The sequence below is a fragment of the Trichomycterus rosablanca genome, chromosome 21 (genome assembly GCF_030014385.1).
Source record: "Trichomycterus rosablanca isolate fTriRos1 chromosome 21, fTriRos1.hap1, whole genome shotgun sequence".
NCBI lineage: Eukaryota > Metazoa > Chordata > Actinopteri > Siluriformes > Trichomycteridae > Trichomycterus > Trichomycterus rosablanca.
Genome location: NC_086008.1, coordinates 11,360,182 through 11,378,925, shown reverse-complemented (window position 1 = coordinate 11,378,925; position 18,744 = coordinate 11,360,182). Strand labels below are relative to the sequence as shown.

Genomic DNA, 18,744 nt, shown 5'->3' with positions numbered 1-18,744 from the left:
CAAGGCCCTTAACCCTCTCTGCACCAGGGGTGCAGTGTAATGGCTGACCCTGCGCTCTGACCCCAGTTTCCAAGCAAGCTGAGATATGTGAAAAAAGAATTTTATTGTACTGTATACGTGTATATGTATATATGAAAAATAAAGGCATTGTATAGTATTGTACTGTATACATGTAACATTGAATGATGCCCACAGTTCGACGTTTCTGTGTAAGTGTATAACGATTGTTCAAAGCAAACCTTTTCATAGGGCTTTCATCAAAACCACACAGGATACAACATTAAAATCAATACATTAAAAATTTTGTTATTAGGGCTGTAATAATAAACACTCAGTTTAATAATGCAAGTTCTGTACATTTGAATAACCAATACTTTTTTACATGCTTGTGCTTATTGAAAATTCAGCTCCAACTCCTGTGTATGACTAAAGTTTTAAGCACCATCCCAAATATTTTCTTTGACTTATTGTACCCTGAAAGATCAATCAAATGTATATAAATCATCCTTGAGTGTTCTTGAAGCCTTTTATTATTGTTAGGCAGATTAGCAGTGACTTTTTTTGTATGTAAAGCCTTAAACCTACAGAAAACGAAAAAAAAAAAAATCATATCACCTTTAAATGCTATAAAATCTGGCTGCTCAGGTGGTGCAGCGGTAATGATACTGGTCTGCATACCTGATTTGACACTGTTTTTACCGGATGCAACCCTTCAGGGCTTGGGGCCGGCACTGAGAGCACACTGCCAAATTAGTATTTACTAAGTACTTGAATCAGCCATGTAATCGTAAATGACATATTATAATAATAATAATTGTAATAATACCCTATTATAGCTTCATATATTTTAGGGACACTGTAAAGCTGTCAGATTCAGCAGTGTGTGTCATTTCTACTGTACAGTATTTTAATTAAGCTAAAGGTATTACAGCAACACAATTCAGGCTAATGCAGGCTAATGCAGACTGCACAAACCGCACAGTGAAGCTGAAGATTGCTTTATAATTGTTCATCCAACTGCTTATGGAGCAATAACTGCATTTAATTTTGTTAATTTATCCCATTAATACTTGATTATACACCAAACATGACTGAAATATGAAATGCTCCAGGAGTGTGTTGTTTAATTTGAACAAGCTTGGAAGAATATAAGTAAAGTATAAGTAAATCAAATTACTGCGAGAGGGAAAAAACAAACAAAAAAACACGGCATTAGAGAAATAGTAGACTTAAATGTTTAATGTCTTAAGATACACTATATGGCCAAAAGTATGTGGACACATAACCAAAAGCTAGTTAGACATTCCATTCCAAAACCATGGATATATGTACAGTGTTGGTCTTATTATGGATGTCACAGCATATTCTGTTCTGGGATGGCTCTCAACAACATTTTAGGTGTTTGTAGGAATGTTCCCATGTGATAAGAGCATCTGTGGACAAAATGTTATGGGCCGCAGTTGATCTTCTGATTTGTACCTAGAACGATCAGGAGCATTGAGGTCAGGGCTTTATGTAAACCACTGAAGTTCCTTCACACCAAACCCATTAATGCATGTCAAACTGGAACCTGAATTTAATAATTAGGAGGGGTGTCTACATATGTCTGGCCATATAGTGTACTTATAAGCCACTGTATTGTAGTAGCATAGCATTGAAGAAAGAACGAAAGCATATAATGCATTTTTTATGCATTTTTTTTATGTATTTGGTAAAGAAAACAAGAAACAAGCAAAACATAAAAACACTGAGTTATACAAGCAATTACACCACAGGCTCAGCCAAATTAAGTAACAAACCCTTTCAAAAGGGTGCGATATTTATAGCTCTATATAGTCAGGGTACCCATTACCCATACCCATTAAATTACAGCGGCCTGCTGTAAAAAGTGCGGCAAACTTCCCTTATTGTTGAACTTTAGAATAATGACCTCACACAAGTGCACAACTTCATTACATTACAGCATGACACCAGCATTAATCACAGATTAATTGCAACATCTTTTGCCTAATAAGTGTTTTATTGCTGCATTATAAGAGCTGTGTATAACACGCTGTTCCTCGTCTTTCCACTAGCGGGCCAGGTGTGCAGCTTCCTGGTGCGGCCGTCAGACAACACGCCGGGAGACTACTCGCTCTTTTTCCGCACCAGTGAAAACATCCAAAGGTTTAAGATCTGCCCCACCCCAAGCAATCAGTACATGATGGGCGGGAGGTACTACAACAGGTATGTCTAGAGGGCATGGCTTTAATGTGCACTGGCAAAGCCTAAGGGCATACATTTCCCCCTGGAGCTGTGTCTTCACTGGGAATTGCTGCTCATTTATATTTTATGGATTTCCAAACAGGCAGCACACCAGAGACTAGCAGAGGATCTATGCAAAAGTTTAGACACCCTTGGTTAAATTCCATGTTTTTAGTGATTTAAAAAGAGGTTAATATGTACCCACATGTGACCCACATTTTGTCCATGGTTTTTTTACGCACCCATGCAACAAAACAATTCATTTTACTGTCTCTGTACAATCTGGTCCCACTGTGATTTACAAAATGTAACATAAAGCCTCCATAAGGAGTCGTTAGCTTACAAGTTTATTTAAAAAAAAATTTCTGCAACCCATTTTTTTGGCTCTTCACCCACTTAAGGATCGTGACCCTCTGTTCTAGCACCCAAGTGGTGGAACGAGCTTCCTCTGTCTGTCCGAACATCTGAGTCTCTTGCTGTCTTTAAAAAACGATTAAAAACCCACCTTTTTACTAAGCACTTCAGCTGACTTGTACTTATTTTACTTACACTTTTCTTCCATTTCCAAAAAAAAAAAAAAAACTTTGGTTCTAACAGGTTTCAGCAGATTTGTGTTCTTTGACTGTTGTTTACTAATACTTGAGAAATGAAATGTTTACTATGGAAGCACTTCTGTAAGTCGCAAATGCAGAAAATGTAAATGTAAATGTGACCCAGCCTTAAAATATTTAAGACTTAAAATACTTAATATAAATATCCCAAAATTTTTGGATTTGGTGAATGCATTTTAAATCTACAGTTAAAACAGTTTCCTGTAGACATGTTTTATTTATTTTATTTATTTATTTATTTATTTATTTAATTATTATATTTATTTATTTATTTATTTTCCCCACAAATTTTCTCCCAATCTTGTCATATCCAATTACCTGATTGCATTATGCTTCCTCTCTACTGATGTTGACCTATTCCTGCCTGAGGATAGCCGTGATTAACACACGCCCCTCTAACACGTGTGCAGTAGCCAATGGCATCTTTTCACCTGCATTAGGTGTTATGGAAGAAATTAGATTTTATGCTTAATATCACTTTTAGTAGTATGCTGTTTTATATCTTAAATTCTTAGTTATATTGTGCTTAAGCGGAGACTAGGAGTCTATACTACAAAGATAAGCAACATACCTGTCATTTAAGCACTAAATGGTTGTAAAGCAGTTGTAAAGCCTACAGGGGTAACACCCAATGGGTCCAACACCCAATGTCATGTGACCAGAGCAGTATAAAGAGATAGCCATAGCAGTTGTTCTGGGTTCTCGTCCAGAGACACTGCTGGAGGAACCCACGGCCGTGCCAATAAATTCTGCAATCCAGTCATCTAAAATCTTTGTTTTTATTTACCATCTCACCATATTTTTCCATGACAGAGGCGAGTTCATATGTGGCTCAGCTTTGTGCATGGAGTCACACCCTGATCACATTATCCCCCGTCTCTGTGCAGGCACCATCAATCAGCCAGCAGAGGTCGTAATTGCATCAGTTATGAGGAATCCTCTCCAGCACCCACCCTGCAAGCAAGTCAATCATTGCTCGTGTAGGCGCCCAGCCAGTTGGTAGCACAGCTGAGATTCGAACCAATAAGTTTGAGATGTCGGCTCTGGTGCGCCAGCCTGTTTTACCACTGCGCCACCTTGTTCAATAATTTTTACACAGAATATCATAAAAACTGAAAAGTTGACCAGGGTTATGCAAACGCAAACGTGATGAGACTATATCTTTTTTATCACTGTTATTGTGGTGCTGATGTAAAACAGCTTTATCTAGTCTTATTGATCTCGCTGAGCAGCAGAGGCCACAGTTGCAGCAGCAATGAGGAAGCCTTTCGGCCCATCCTCCCTCAGACAAAGCCAATCATGTCTGTGAAGGTGCCTGTCTGGCCGATATCAGACCTGAGATTTGAACTCGAGAGTGGGATAGTGTGTTTAAGCGTTCTGCCACACAAGTGACCCAAACTAAAAATTCATTAGTAAAGAACTTCTGGTAGTAATTTCCATTCACCATTTGGTGGTCAGTCATAATGGATGAAGCTCATTGTTTCCTCTATGATTGTTTTTAACAGTGTTGATGAAATCATAGAGCATTACAGAAAAGAGCAGATTGTAGAAGGCTACACCTTAAAAGATCCTGTTTCAGTCCAGGTAGGTAAAACCAAAGCTGCTTTTTTTTCTAGCACTCTATATTTTTTGGGAGGGTGAATATTATTAATTTTGCCTGTTTTCTAGCAACAAGAACAAGTACTCTCGGACACAGCCATGGGCAGAGAAATTTACAACACTATTCGCCGAAAAACAAAAGATACTTTCTATAAAAACATTATCAAGAAAGGATATCTCCAGTTCAACAAAGGTACTGAAATCCAGTGTTTTATTTTTCCTAGCAGCACTGTGTTACGACCCAGTCTAGGGGAAAAGTTCATAACACTTAAATGTAAAACACCAAATGCGCATGAACCATTTTATAGTAATAAGTGCAGATATTTACAGGTGGGGAGAAGGGCCAAAGTATGACTATATACAATTACTACATACAACATACACTGATCAGCCATAACATTAAAACCACCTTCTTAAAATATAGACACACAATTATTCTACAATTATTGACTGTAGTCCATCTATTTCTCTACATACCTTTTTAGCCTGCTTTCACCCGTTCTTTAATGGTCAGGACCACCAGAGGACCACCACAGAGCAGGTATTATTTAGGTGGTGGATCATTCTCAGCACTGCAGTGACAATGACATGGTGGTGGTGTGTTAGTGTGTGTTGTGCTGGTATGAGTGGATCAGACACAGCAGCACTGCTGGAGTTTTTAAATACTGTGTCCACTCACTGTCCACTCTGTTAGACACTCTTTCCTAGTTGGTCCACCTTGTAGATGTAAAGTCAGAGACGATCGCTCATCTATTGCTGCTGTTTGAGTTGGTCATCTTCTAGACCTTCATCAGTGGTCACAGGACGCTGCCTACGGGGCACTGTTGGCTGGATATTTTTTTGGTTGGTGGACTATTCTCATTCCAGCAGTGACAGCGAGGTGTTTAAAAACTCCATCAGCATTTCTGTCTTATCCACTCATACCAGCACAACACACACTAACACACCACCACCATGTCAGTGTCACTGCAGTGCTGAGAATGATCCACCACCCAAATAATACCTGCTCTGTAGTGGTCCTGGGAGAGTCCTGACCATTGAAGAACAGCATAAAAGGGGGCTAACAAAGCATGTAGAGAAACAGATGGACTACAGTAAGTAATTGTAGAGCTACAAAGTGCTCTTATATGGGAAGTGGAGCTGATAACGTGGACAGTAAGTATAGAAACAAGGAGGTGGTTTTAATGTCATGACTGGTCAGTGTATAACTAATAACAGACAGATGACAGGACAGGCCCTTACACTAACACTGGCAGCAACACTAGATATAAAGCAAGTACAAACGATGCGCAACGCTAACAAGCAAAGAAAAGTGGGGCTAATATCAGAATGAGTCGAAGTCGCAGAGTGGATGCCAGTTCCAACTCTTGAAGTGTGAACCCCGCCTCTTCTCCACGATCTACTGCGGTGATTGGCGATGCTGCTGCCGGAGTGCTACAAACTTTGGTCCAGCCACCGGGTGGAACAGCGATCCATTGGCCAATTCCCTGGACTGAGATGATGGCACACTAAAGCGCATAAGAGTGCAAACACTAATAATAAGCTGTCTCTTATCAGGCAATGATCTGGATCAAATGAGATCAAATGAGACCAGGCTAGTCTGTAGTACTGTGTGCTGTTTTTACTCCTTTAACCTTTTGAGGCATGTTTTTTGTTATGATCTTGCTACAAACGCTCAGGACTTAAGTTGGGTTACAAAAGTGGGGCAAAGTTAGCACCTTTTATATAAAATGCTTGGTTGAAAGTCAAAATTCTGTTATCAGCCTCCACCAAGACTTTTTACAAGATTTTGAAATCTGTTTGTGGGAATTAGTGCCCGTGAGGTCATGTTGGACTGAAAGGCCTGGCTTGTAATTGTCGTTCTTATTCATTCCAGAAGTATTTGGTAGAGCTGAAGCAAGAGCTCTGTCCAGGCCACTAGAGATACTTTATAATAGGCTCATTAAACCATGTGTTGACTCACTTTCTGCACAAGGGCACAGTAATGCTGAACAGGAAATGGCCTTCAAATTATTGTCATGACATTGGTGGGACATTATGTATCATAGTGCTTAAAATCATACAGACTTGGGTCAAGAGTTAATGGTAATGTGTATGCCAAACATCAACAGAAAGAACAGTAATGTGAATACACTGCATCGTAGTTAATGACAAACATCAAGGATTTTCATGCAGAGCAGTTTTCACAGAATAGGGCAGAAAAAACGTCCAGTGAGTGGCAGTTCTGCTGGTAGAAAAAGCTGTGTGATCTTCATGGGGAGTACAATAGCATCCTAGAATGCACAACATGTCTAACATTTATGGCTGATGGAGTACAACAGCACAAGACAACATCGAATTATACCCCTTGCAGTCCAGAGCATCAGGCTTGGTGGGTAGCACTATCACCTCACAGCAAGAAGGTCCTGGGTTTGATTCCCAAGTGGAGCGGTCTGGGTCCTTTCTGTGTGGAGTTTGCATGTTCTTCCCATGTCTGTGTGGGTTTCCTCTGGGAGCTCTGGTTTCCTCCCACAGTCTAAAGACATGCAATGGTTAATTGGAGATACAAAACTGTCCATGACTGTGATTGACATTAAACTTGAACTTATGAATCTTGTGTAACCACCTGTCCTGTCATGAATGTAACCAAAGTGTGTAAAACGTGACGTTAAAATCATATTTTAAAGCAGCATAACTAGAATGGTACTAAGTGTGTGCTTTTTCTGTTCTCCTACTCAAAGGAAAGCGCTGGAAGACCCTCTACTTCATCCTGGAGGGCAATAATGCTCATCTCATCTACTTTGACAGTGAGAAACGAGCTACCAAACCCAAAGGTCTAATCGATCTTAGCACATGCTTAGTGTACGGAGTGCACGTCAGTCTGTTTGGCAGGTAACCTATCTGGGCTTTTTCTCACAGCACATCTTCCAACCTTTTAATCATCATGAACCATTATCTCCTGTCGAGGAAATTGTGCCCAATAGAATACGAGAGCCTTTTTTTGTTTTCGTGCAGGCCAAACTGTTTCCAGATTGTGGACCAGCACTTCAGTGAAGAGCAGGGTATTTTCTACTTTGAGGGAGAGACAGCTATGCAGGCCCAGGTATGTGATAATGCTACATCTGGTCATTCTGTTTCTCAACATTATTGGGAGTCTGACCATGTTACTAAAAATTCTCAGGACTGGATGAAATGCCTTCAGACCATCTGCAGCAATCTAAGGAAGCCCACGCAGACCTCGTCAAGCAAGCGCCTACGCCAGGTAATAACCTTGTGTTTCAGAAAATCACCAATTCTACACAGAGTAGAATTGCCCCAGGTTAATACATACTTGCTAAATAAAAATATATTTTATTCAGAATTAAGGTAATTATAAAAATATAATATATATATATATATATATATATATATATATATATATATAATTATTGTTGTTAATATTTACTTAATAATACCTCATCATTTGATAAATATATTTTTCCACAATAGTTTGTTTCAATGGATGAATTAAATTCAATCAATAATTTTTATGGTTAACCACAGCTTTGCAGTAACACACCCTGGACGGATGCCAATCCATGACAGAATCCCCCTCTCCCCCTCAGACATAGCCATTCATGTCTCCATGTAGATGCGAGACAGGTCGATAGCACGGTTGGGGATTCGAACCCTGGATCCCAGCGGTAGTGGGCTAGCATAATTTCTCACTGTGCTATCCGACCACCTTGAATTCAATTTATGTTTGAGCAAAATCAAATAATAGTTGAATTAAATTTATTCAATCAATCATTTTCATGGTTTACCACTGCTTTGCAGTAACACACCCCAGACAGGATGCCAGTACATGATCGAATCCCCATCTTCCCCTCAGACATAGCCAATTATGTCTGTATGTAGATCCTTGACTGGCCAATAGCACAGTTAAGGATTCGAACCCTGGATCCCAGCGTTAGTGGGCTAGCATAATTTCTCACTGTGCTATCTGACCACCTTGAATTCAATTTATGTTTGAGCTAAATTAAATAATAGATGAATTAAATTTATTCAATCAATAATTTTCATGGTTTACCACTGCTTTGCAGTAACACACCCCAGACAGGATGCCAGTACATGATCGAATCCCCATATTCCCCTCAGACATAGCCAATTATATCTGTATGTCGATCCCCGACTGGCCAATAGCACAGCTGGGGATTCCTACACTGAATCCCAGTGGTAGTGGGCTAGCGTAATTTATCACTGTGCCACCCGACCACCTTGAATTCAATTTATGTTTGAGCTAAATTCAGTAATAGATTAATAGATAAATTTATTCAATCAGTAATTTTCATGGTTTACCACTGCTTTTCAGTAACACGCCCCAGACAGGATGCCAGTACATGACCGAATCCCTGTCTTCCCCTCAGACATGGCCAATCATGTCTCTACGTAGATGCAAGATTGAGAATGGAGTTTATGTTTGTGCTAAATGAATAGAGAGAAAAAGTTTTACGCTTCACCAGCATATGACAACATACAGATAAAGTATGATGTAGGCATTATGAGAACAGGTGGGTGGCTAGTATTTAGCCCATCTTTATTTTTATAAGGTTTAGTCAGTGTACCCTGGTAAGTGTAGTTTATGTGCATAGTCATCTTTGGCTCATGTTTGACAAATACATTTAAGCCCTTGACCCGAGTCACACGTCACGTGAATCACCCTGCTGCTGTGGAAATGCTGATTGGATGCAAGCATGTAAACTTGTTTTTAGGCAGGATTCATTTTGAATGTAATTCTATGTTCTGATGTGAAGCAAGTTAATGGATTTTTTTTACCTAGAATCAAGGATTTACCGCATAAACATAAATGTTTTGCTGCAATTACATCAGGCTTACAACCAATTTAATGTATTCTTCTGTTTTAGGTGAGCAGCTTAGTGCTTAATGTGGAAGAGGCCCATAAACTTCCCATCAAGTATTTCACCAACCCATACTGCAACATCTACTTGAACAGCGTGCAGGTAGCCAAGACTCATCCAAGAGAGGGCCAGAACCCTGTCTTCACAGAGGAGTTCATCTTTGAGTGAGTACATTGAGCGCAGATTAAGAAGGCTCTGTGTAGGCTAGAAAAGTGACACCAAAACATGACAAAATTAGGGGAAAATTTTGAATCAGTTGACCAGAGAATCTCAGTATTTATTTATAGACACACACATTAGGGCTGCAAATGTTTATTAATTAATGACCAAGCAACTTATAGCATCCTATTCAAATCTAAAACACATCAGAGTTTCATATCAACATGTCCTTATACCTCATATTCATTTAGTGTAGCCAGTTAGTCTTCCACTGCTGGGGATCCCGATTGCGTTCAAGGAGGGTATATTTGCCTGCCCCATGCCCCCTCCGATGTGTGCGCAGTCCCTTAACCCCTTCTTTTTTGCCCGTGCCTTGCTCATCCACTTCTGCACAGGTGTGGTCTGCTAACCAGGGTCCTTGCACAGTGTTTGATGACCCCACCCACTTGGTCTGGTCTTTTCCCATCCATCAGACTCGGTGGCCAATTTTGTCAGCAATTATCCGCTGTGCTAGACCGGTAGCAGAGCCAAGATTCCAACCGGGGAGTTCAGAATCTTAGTGCTGGTGTGCTAGAGGAATATCCCGCTGCGCCCCTTATACTTTATTTAACGAAAACAGTGTCACGTAATAAACATAAAACATTGTGAACAGAAACCGTTTAGTATTTAGAATGCAGCTTTTAAATGGAAGTATTCAGGCCCTTTTGCTTTTGCACTCCAAATTGTGCTCAGATTTGCTTTAATTGCTCATCTAGAACTCAATTGGAGTCCACCTATTGATTTGAATTTATTGGACATAGTTTGAAAAGGCACCTGACAATTTACACTGCATTGTCAGAACAAAAATTAAGCCACAAAGTCCAAGGAACTCTTTGCAAATCAAATTGTTGCACAGAGATAAAACAATGTCTATGGTGTTGAGTGTCTCCAGGACCACAGTGGCCTAATTTTGAAATAACAGGTGCTTGGCATAACCGCGAACCCTCCTAGTGTTCAAGACAAGAATGCCTTGGCTTTATGGAGGTAACCAATGTCCACTGTAAAACAGAGATTGGTGAACCTGTTGGACAGACAACACAAGTCTGGTCTTCTGTATGTTCCTGTTCCTATCACTTTTTGGCTTAGCTGGGCAGCACGGTGACTAAGTGGGTAGCACTGTTGCTTCACAGCAAGAAGGTCCTGGGTTTGATTCCCAGGTGGAGTGGTCCGGGTCCTTTCTGTGTGGAGTTTGCATGTTCTCCCCGTGTCTGCGTGGGTTTTCCTCCGGAAGCTCTGGTTTCCTCCCGCAGTCCAAAGACGTGCAAGTGAGGTGAATTGGAGATCCAAAATTGTCCATGACTGTGTTTGACATAAAGACTTGAACTGATTAACCTTGTGTATCGAGTGTGCTTAGTCTTTTTTCCTACTGATGTAAGATGTGGTTTGTCTTGCTTTTCTTTTAGTGACTTGTCCAGTGAAATCAACCGTTTTGAAATCAGCCTAAGCAACAAAACTAAGAAGAGCAAAGAAAGTGACATATGTAAGTAAATGAAATTGTAATTTTTATGCTACATTATTGCTCAAAATGTGATATTCGAGTACATCTATAAAAGAATCCAGTTGACTGAATTAAGTGCACTATAACCAGGCACCACATTTTTTGATATACATTTCTTTCCTTGCACTATAACACCCTCTGCTGTCCAGATGAAAAATCAATGACAATGAGTCTGTCTGATAGACTATCCATCTGTCTTTGCAGTGTTTATGCGTTGCAATCTGAACCGGCTGCAGAAGGGCCAGATGATTGATGAGTGGTTCCCGCTGAGCTCTCATGTGCCTCTAAAAGGAATCGAACCAGGCTCCTTGCGTGTGCGGGCACGCTATTCCATGGAGAAAATCATGCCAGAGGAAGAATATAATGAATTTAAAGAGGTAAGAGTCTGTCACCTAGGCTTAGATCGGAATGGAATACATATATTGATGGTATGTAAGTAAAATGTCATGACACTCTTAGGATTAGTTACAGTGAGTTTAGGCTGCCATACAAGAGAAAAACCCCTGCCACTGTTTTTTATTAGTCAGTATACTCGGCACCTGACTTCAGTGATGCTTTAAGGTGCTGGTTTTACAGCAGGGGCTTCTTTCATAAAATGCAGCCTGTTAGCCTATTGTGTTCCAACTGCAGACCCATGTCCAATGGCATTCCAAACTTCAGCTAACACTTGGTAATGGCGATCCTAGATTTGTTTGCTCTTGCTTTGCCTAACATCATGAGCTGATCTTTTATCTCTGCAGTTTTGGAGATGCTCTGACCCAGTCGTCTAGCCATCACAATTTGGCCCTTGTCAAACTCACTCAAATCCTTACCCTTGCCCATTTTTCCTGCTTCTAACACATCAACTTTTAGGATTAAATGTTCACTTGCTGCCTAATATATCCCACCCACTAACACGTGCCGTGATGAAGAGATAATCAGTGTTATTCACTTTACCTGTCAGTGGTCATAATGTTATGTCTGGTTGGTGTATATGTGCCATAAAGTAACCAATGTGTTGACATGGCGTAAAACCAATAAACATACAAACTAAATTGAAAATCATCAGGCCACTGTGGTCCTGGGAACATTTAAAGCCTCAGATACTGTTTCATGTCCTTGCCCTGATCGGTCTCTGACACCGTTTGTGGAAACGCCACCATCTTCTAAGTCATTGGACTGCTGGCCAATGGTTTATATAAATACTCTGTCCCTGGTGATCAGGCTTGCTTGATCTTTTAAATAATCCAGGGCAGTTGCACCTCAGTGGCTAAGGCAATGGTCTAGTGATCAGAAGGTTGGTCCCTGATTCAAGCCCGACCACTTTCAAATGCCACTGTTGGGTCTCTTAACATATAAATAACGAATCCCTTAACCCTTGTTTGCTTACATTGCATTTAGTCACAAGTCGTAAGTCGCCTTGGATCAATGCCAAAAATGTAATGTTAGTATTATTTATTTACTGTTTTAACCTAAAAACCCTTTTCACCCTCAGCTCATTCTTCAAAAAGACTTCCTCGTCATCTATGCACTGGCACACGTGTGTGGGCAGGACCGCACCTTGCTGGCCAGCATTCTGCTCAGGATTTTCCGACACGAGAAAGCCGAAGCTTCTTTGCTCAGGACTCTCAATGACAAAGAAATCAGCATGGAAGGTAAAGCTTTGTGCCAGCCTCAAATTAGTCTACAAGTCAGTGTTTGTAAAGCCAGCCTGCAGTTACCAAGTGTCCGTAATGCTATGTTTCAGATGAAGCCACCACTCTGTTCCGTGCCACCACCCTGGCTAGCACTCTGATGGAGCAGTACATGAAGGCCACAGCTATGCCTTTTGTTATGCATGCCCTCAAAGACTCTATTCTCAAAATCATGGAGAGCAAGCAGTCCTGCGAGGTTTGTTATAAATATATTAGTCTGATCTTTTCCTCCTCTAGAGGAGTCCAGCATTGTTTTTGCTTTTATTATTAGTGCTGGCCGTAAAAGTTGCATTATACATGAAAGTCTTTATTAAGCAGGTGGAGGCAATTCAATGTATTTTTTCCCCAATAACCAGCAGATTACCAGCCGCTTTGTTTTGGTCAGCGTCACGGCGGGTCCGGTTTCACAGAAACCACTGTGCGCGAGACTAGAATACCTGGGACAGGGCGCCAATCCCTCACAGGGCTTTGGCCACATCCCCACACACTTCAGGGTCTGTTTAAAAACCTAGTGAGCTGCCTTGCTGTCTACTGCCTACCTAGGCAGCTGCCTAAGTAGAGAGGATTCTAATAAGTCAACGACCTATAAGACAGGTTATTCAAACACAACTTGGACAGCGTTTACACCACCGCAGTGTTTGCTTACTAAGGTAACAGTTACTGTTTGAATGGCCTGAAGCAACATAACCCCCTAGCATGGCAGCTAACATCTCCCTCCGTGTACCGAAAAAATTCAGTCAAATTGTCCCTGATGGGCCCGAATTTGCAAATAAATGATGCTTGTATGCCTTTATACAAATAAAAAATCAATGAGAATTTACTTACATTCGAAAAGAACTTTGTTCGTTGCTCCGCTTTTGTCCGCCCTATTTGTCATTTTTTGTGAGAAAAGTTGTGCCGCACTGAGTGCTGGGATTGCCTTCACCGGTAAGAAAGCATCGGAAGCTTCCTCGTCATTCAGGCAGTTTATAGCTTCGAAATATGGCACCTCATAAGACAGCATTTTAGGGCATCTAAAAATTCGAACAGCATTCTTCTCGGGAGCGCGCATAAGATGACGTAAAATGCATCTATGTAGTGAGCTCACTAGGTTTTCGAACAGACCCTCGGTGTCTGTGTAGACACCCGGCTGCTTGATAGCAACATTGAGGTTCTAACCCGGTAATTTGCAACTCTTGCAAAATCCAAATTATTTCTATAAGGAAAACGATGACACTCAGACACATGCCGTCAATCTCCGTACTAGGGGAAAAAAGCTTTCCTTTGTGATTTTAATGTGTAAAAGTGCCATTGTTTGATTGAAATAATATAATTACATAAAATATTTCATTAAAAGTGTCAACTCAGCGGCCCGAGCACTCGTTGTGTAAAAAAAATCTGTACCTCTGCTCTCAGTTCAAATCAAGCCAAGTTCAAAATTGTTGAAAATAAATAGAAATGACCCTTTTAACTGACTGGGACGGCATGGTGGCTTGGTGGGTAGCACTGTCGCAAGAAGGTCCTGGGTTCGATTCCCAGGTGGAGCAGTCTGGGTCCTTTCTGTGTGGAGCATGTTGTCCCCGTGTCTGTGTGGGTTTCCTCCCACAGTCCGAAGACATGCAAGTGAGGTGAATTGGAGATACAAAATTGTCCATGACTGTGTTTGATATTAAACTTACACTGATGAATCTTGTGTTAGCAGTAACTACCTGTCCTGTCATGAATGTAACCAAAGTGTAAAAGATGACGTTAAAATCCTGCATCAGTCAGACAATGATTTTGTTTTTGGTTATCAGATTAATTATTGATGCCCTTAATTCTAATATATGTACTGATATATGATACTGATCTACTAGTCCATGAAACTGTTGCCCTGATTTTTAGTGTTTACTGCTCTTTCCCCTAAAGCTGAACCCGTCTAAACTAGAGAAGAAAGAGGACGTAAGTCCGAATCTAATCAATCTACTCTTCATTCTCTCGGAACTGGTGGAAGAGATCTTCAAGGCGGCAGAGATCCTACCTCCGTAAGCACACCACCACTCGAAAGCATTTCAGCTCAGCTGCCGTACACGTTATCCAACCTTTAACAAGTCCATGCTCTTATTGACTTTTTTTTCTTTGTTCTGTCAGGACTTTGAGGTATATATACGGGTGCCTGCAGAAGTCTGTGCAGGAGAAATGGCCCACTAACACTACAATGCGGACCAGAGTTGTGAGGTAAAGCTCCATAGCGCTGCCATTTCTCGGTTTATACACCTCCTTAGGAATCTAGTTATCAGTTTTAGCTAAGCAATGTGTTTCTCTTTGTGTCTTTATTCAGTGGTTTTGTCTTCCTGAGGCTCATCTGCCCTGCCATTCTCAACCCCAGAATGTTCAACATTATCACCGGTGAGTGAACAGTTTGCATAAGAGCTCTTGCTTAAAGATACTCAACATAAGGTACTTACAGTGTATCACAAAAGTGAGTACACCCCTCACATTTCTGCAGATATTTAAGTATATCTTTTCATGGGACAACACTGACAAAATGACACTTTGACACAATGAAAAGTAGTCTGTGTGCAGCTTATATAACAGTGTAAATTTATTCTTCCCTCAAAATAACTCAATATACAGCCATTAATGTCTAAACCACCGGCAACAAAAGTGAGTACACCCCTAAGAGACTACACCCCTAAATGTCCAAATTGAGCACTGCTTGTCATTTTCCCTCCAAAATGTCATGTGATTTGTTAGTGTTACTAGGTCTCAGGTGTGCATAGGGAGCAGGTGTGTTCAATTTAGTAGTACAGCTCTCACACTCTCTCATACTGGTCACTGAAAGTTCCAACATGGCACCTCATGGCAAAGAACTCTCTGAGGATCTTAAAAGATGAATTGTTGCGCTACATGAAGATGGCCAAGGCTACAAGAAGATTGCCAACACCCTGAAACTGAGTTGCAGCACAGTGACCAAGATCATCCAGCGTTTTAAAAGAGCAGGGTCCACTCAGAACAGACCTCGCGTTGGTCGTCCAAAGAAGCTAAATGCACGTGCTCAGCGTCACATCCAACTGCTGTCTTTGAAAGATAGGCGCAGGAGTGCTGTCAGCATTGCTGCAGAGATTGAAAAGGTGGGGGGTCAGCCTGTCAGTGCTCAGACCATACGCGGCACACTACATCAAATTGGTCTGCATGGCTGTCACCCCAGAAGGAAGCCTCTTCTGAAGTCTCTACACAAGAAAGCCCGCAAACAGTTTGCTGAAGACATGTCAACAAAGGACATGGATTACTAGAACCATGTCCTATGGTCTGATGAGACCAAGATTAATTTGTTTGGTTCAGATGGTCTCAAGCATGTGTGGCGGCAATCAGGTGAGGAGTACAAAGATAAGTGTGTCATGCCTACAGTCAAGCATGGTGGTGGGAATGCCATGGTCTGGGGCTGCATGAGTGCAGCAGGTGTTGGGGAGTTACATTTCATTGAGGGACACATGAACTCCAATATGTACTGTGAAATACTGAAGCAGAGCATGATCCCCTTCCTCCAGAAACTGGGTCGCAGGGCAGTGTTCCAGCATGATAATGACCCCAAACACACCTCTAAGACGACCACTGCTTTATTGAAGAGGCTGAGGGTAAAGGTGATGGACTGGCCAAGCATGTCTCCAGACCTAAACCCAATAGAACATCTCTGGGGCATCCTCAAGCGGAAGGTGGAGGAGCGCAAAGTCTCGAATATCCTCCAGCTCCGTGATGTCGTCATGGAGGAGTGGAAAAGCATTCCAGTGGCAACCTGTGAAGCTCTGGTAAACTCCATGCCCAGGAAAGTTAAGGCAGTTCTGGGAAATAATGGTGGCCACACAAAATATTGACACTTCAGGAACTTTCACTACGGGGTGTACTCACTTTTGTTGCCGGTGGTTTAGACATTAATGGCTGTATATTGAGTTATTTTGAGGGAAGAATAAATTTACACTGTTATATAAGCTGCACACAGACTACTTTTCATTGTGTCAAAGTGTCATTTTGTCAGTGTTGTCCCATGAAAAGATATACTTAAATATCTGCAGAAATGTGAGGGGTGTACTCACTTTTGTGATACACTGTACATAGGTAGCATCAGTTTAATACACCAAAGCCTCTTTTACACTCAAAACCAGACCAGAATAATTACCCTGATCCATTTGCTATTAAGTGCGTTGTTTATACACTGATCGGCCATAACATTAACACCACCTCCTTGTTTCTACACTCACTGTCCGTTTTATCAGCTCCACTTTCCATATAGAAGCACTTTGTAGTTCTACAATTACTGACTATAGTCCATCTGTTTCTCTGCATGCTTTGTTAGCCCCCTTTCATGCTGTTCTTCAATGGTCAGGACTCCCACAGGACCACCACAGAGCAGGTATTATTTAGGTGGTGGATCATTCTCAGCACTGCAGTGACACTGACATGGTGGTGGTGTGTTAGTGTGTGTTGTGCTGGTATGAGTGGATCAGACACAGCAGCGCTGATTGAGGTTTTAAACACCTCACTGTCACTGCTGGACTGAGAATAGTCCACCAACCAAAAATATATCCAGCCAACAGCGCCCCGTGGGCAGTGTCCTGTGAACACTGATGAAGGTCTAGAAGATGACCAACTCAAACAGCAGCAGTAGATGAGCGATCGTCTCTGATTTTACATCTACAAAGTGGACCACCTAGGTAGGAGTGTCCAATAGAGTGGAGAGTGAGTGGACACGGTATTTGAAAAACTCCAGCAGCGCTGCTGTGTCTGATCCGCTCATACCAGCACAACACACACTAACACACCACCACCATGTCAGTGGCAGTGCTGAGAATGATCCACCACCTAAATAATACCTACTCTGTGGTGGTCATGTGGGGGTCCTGACCATCGAAGAACAGCATGAAAGCAGGCTAAAATAAGTATGTAGAAAAACAGATGGACTACAGTCAGTAATTGTAGAACTACAAAGTGCTTCTATATGGTAAGTGGAGCTGATAAAATGGACAGTAAGTGTAGAAACAAGGAGGTGGTTTCAATGTTATGGCTGATCAGTGTATATGAAGAAAATCTTAATGATCTCGGTCCCAGTTCGGAAATTCTCGGCCTTCAACATCAAGACACTTGAAAAGCAGTAAAAGCATAAGTGCAGGCGGCATTCAAACTGCATATTACTGCAGGATTTTTCAAACCCTGGGTCACAAACTAAAAAGAAATGGGTCGCAGAGGAAAGTAGTAATAATAATTAAATAAACTTGTACATGAATGCCCCCTTGTGGAGGCTATATGCTACATTTTTCAAACCACAGTGGGACCAGACAAATGTGGGTCAGTTAAAAAAAAAAAATCTTTAATTTAATGTCAATATTGTTAAATTTGAAGTGCGCTATTAGGAACACTGCCGTTACCTGGGACTTGTGTTGGGAAGTGTTTGCCAGCATTTATGTAAAATCTGTGTAAAAACATGCATTTGATGCAGCATTTAATGTATGAAAAACCACATACTTAACCATTTAAACTTAGCATGTGAAAAAGTAGGCACTGCTGCTGATATCCAGGGTGTTTCTGGAGGGGGGTGTTTCTGCTGAGTGACAGACCCATTACCTAAAATAATCATCACAAGTGCATGTTCAAATGAGACTGAAGTGTTGGATGAAAAAAAGAAATCTGGACGAAAATATTTTATAATGATTGATTCTTTGCAGACCCTCCGTCTCCGACTGCGGGTCGAACTCTCACCCTGGTGGCCAAGTCACTCCAGAACCTGGCCAATCTGGTGGAATTTGGAGCTAAGGTTTGTTTTGCTTTTTATTTGTGCAACAATGCTTGATGTCTGCTCGGCTTAGTAGTGCAACAACTCTCACGTTCTTGTTTGTATTTGTGGTCTAGGAGCCCTACATGGAGGGAGTGAATCCATTCATCAAAAATAACAAACAGCGCATGATCATGTTTCTGGATGAGTTAGGGGTGAGTTGCTTTGAACCTGTTTTTAAAAGTGAGGGTGGCTGATTTTTATAAAGCGGTGGTTCTCATCCGTTGAGGACAGGTACTGAGAATCAACTAAGCCTTGT

The 18,744-nt window shown here is 41.3% G+C and overlaps 1 protein-coding gene across 1 annotated transcript in view; it reads left to right on the top strand.

The window, feature by feature from the left end:
- Positions 1 to 18,744, top strand: part of rasa1a (RAS p21 protein activator (GTPase activating protein) 1a) — a 61,342-nt gene that overhangs the window by 40,453 nt on the left and 2,145 nt on the right. The window contains exons 8-23 of the mRNA XM_063017410.1: positions 2,076 to 2,226; positions 4,361 to 4,439; positions 4,524 to 4,647; positions 7,175 to 7,325; positions 7,449 to 7,536; positions 7,615 to 7,695; positions 9,338 to 9,495; positions 10,933 to 11,009; positions 11,232 to 11,404; positions 12,502 to 12,661; positions 12,754 to 12,896; positions 14,588 to 14,703; positions 14,810 to 14,896; positions 15,000 to 15,067; positions 18,379 to 18,467; positions 18,563 to 18,640. Coding sequence (XP_062873480.1) covers positions 2,076 to 2,226; positions 4,361 to 4,439; positions 4,524 to 4,647; positions 7,175 to 7,325; positions 7,449 to 7,536; positions 7,615 to 7,695; positions 9,338 to 9,495; positions 10,933 to 11,009; positions 11,232 to 11,404; positions 12,502 to 12,661; positions 12,754 to 12,896; positions 14,588 to 14,703; positions 14,810 to 14,896; positions 15,000 to 15,067; positions 18,379 to 18,467; positions 18,563 to 18,640 — 1,823 coding nt within the window. The remainder of the gene's footprint in view (positions 1 to 2,075; positions 2,227 to 4,360; positions 4,440 to 4,523; positions 4,648 to 7,174; positions 7,326 to 7,448; positions 7,537 to 7,614; positions 7,696 to 9,337; positions 9,496 to 10,932; positions 11,010 to 11,231; positions 11,405 to 12,501; positions 12,662 to 12,753; positions 12,897 to 14,587; positions 14,704 to 14,809; positions 14,897 to 14,999; positions 15,068 to 18,378; positions 18,468 to 18,562; positions 18,641 to 18,744) is intronic.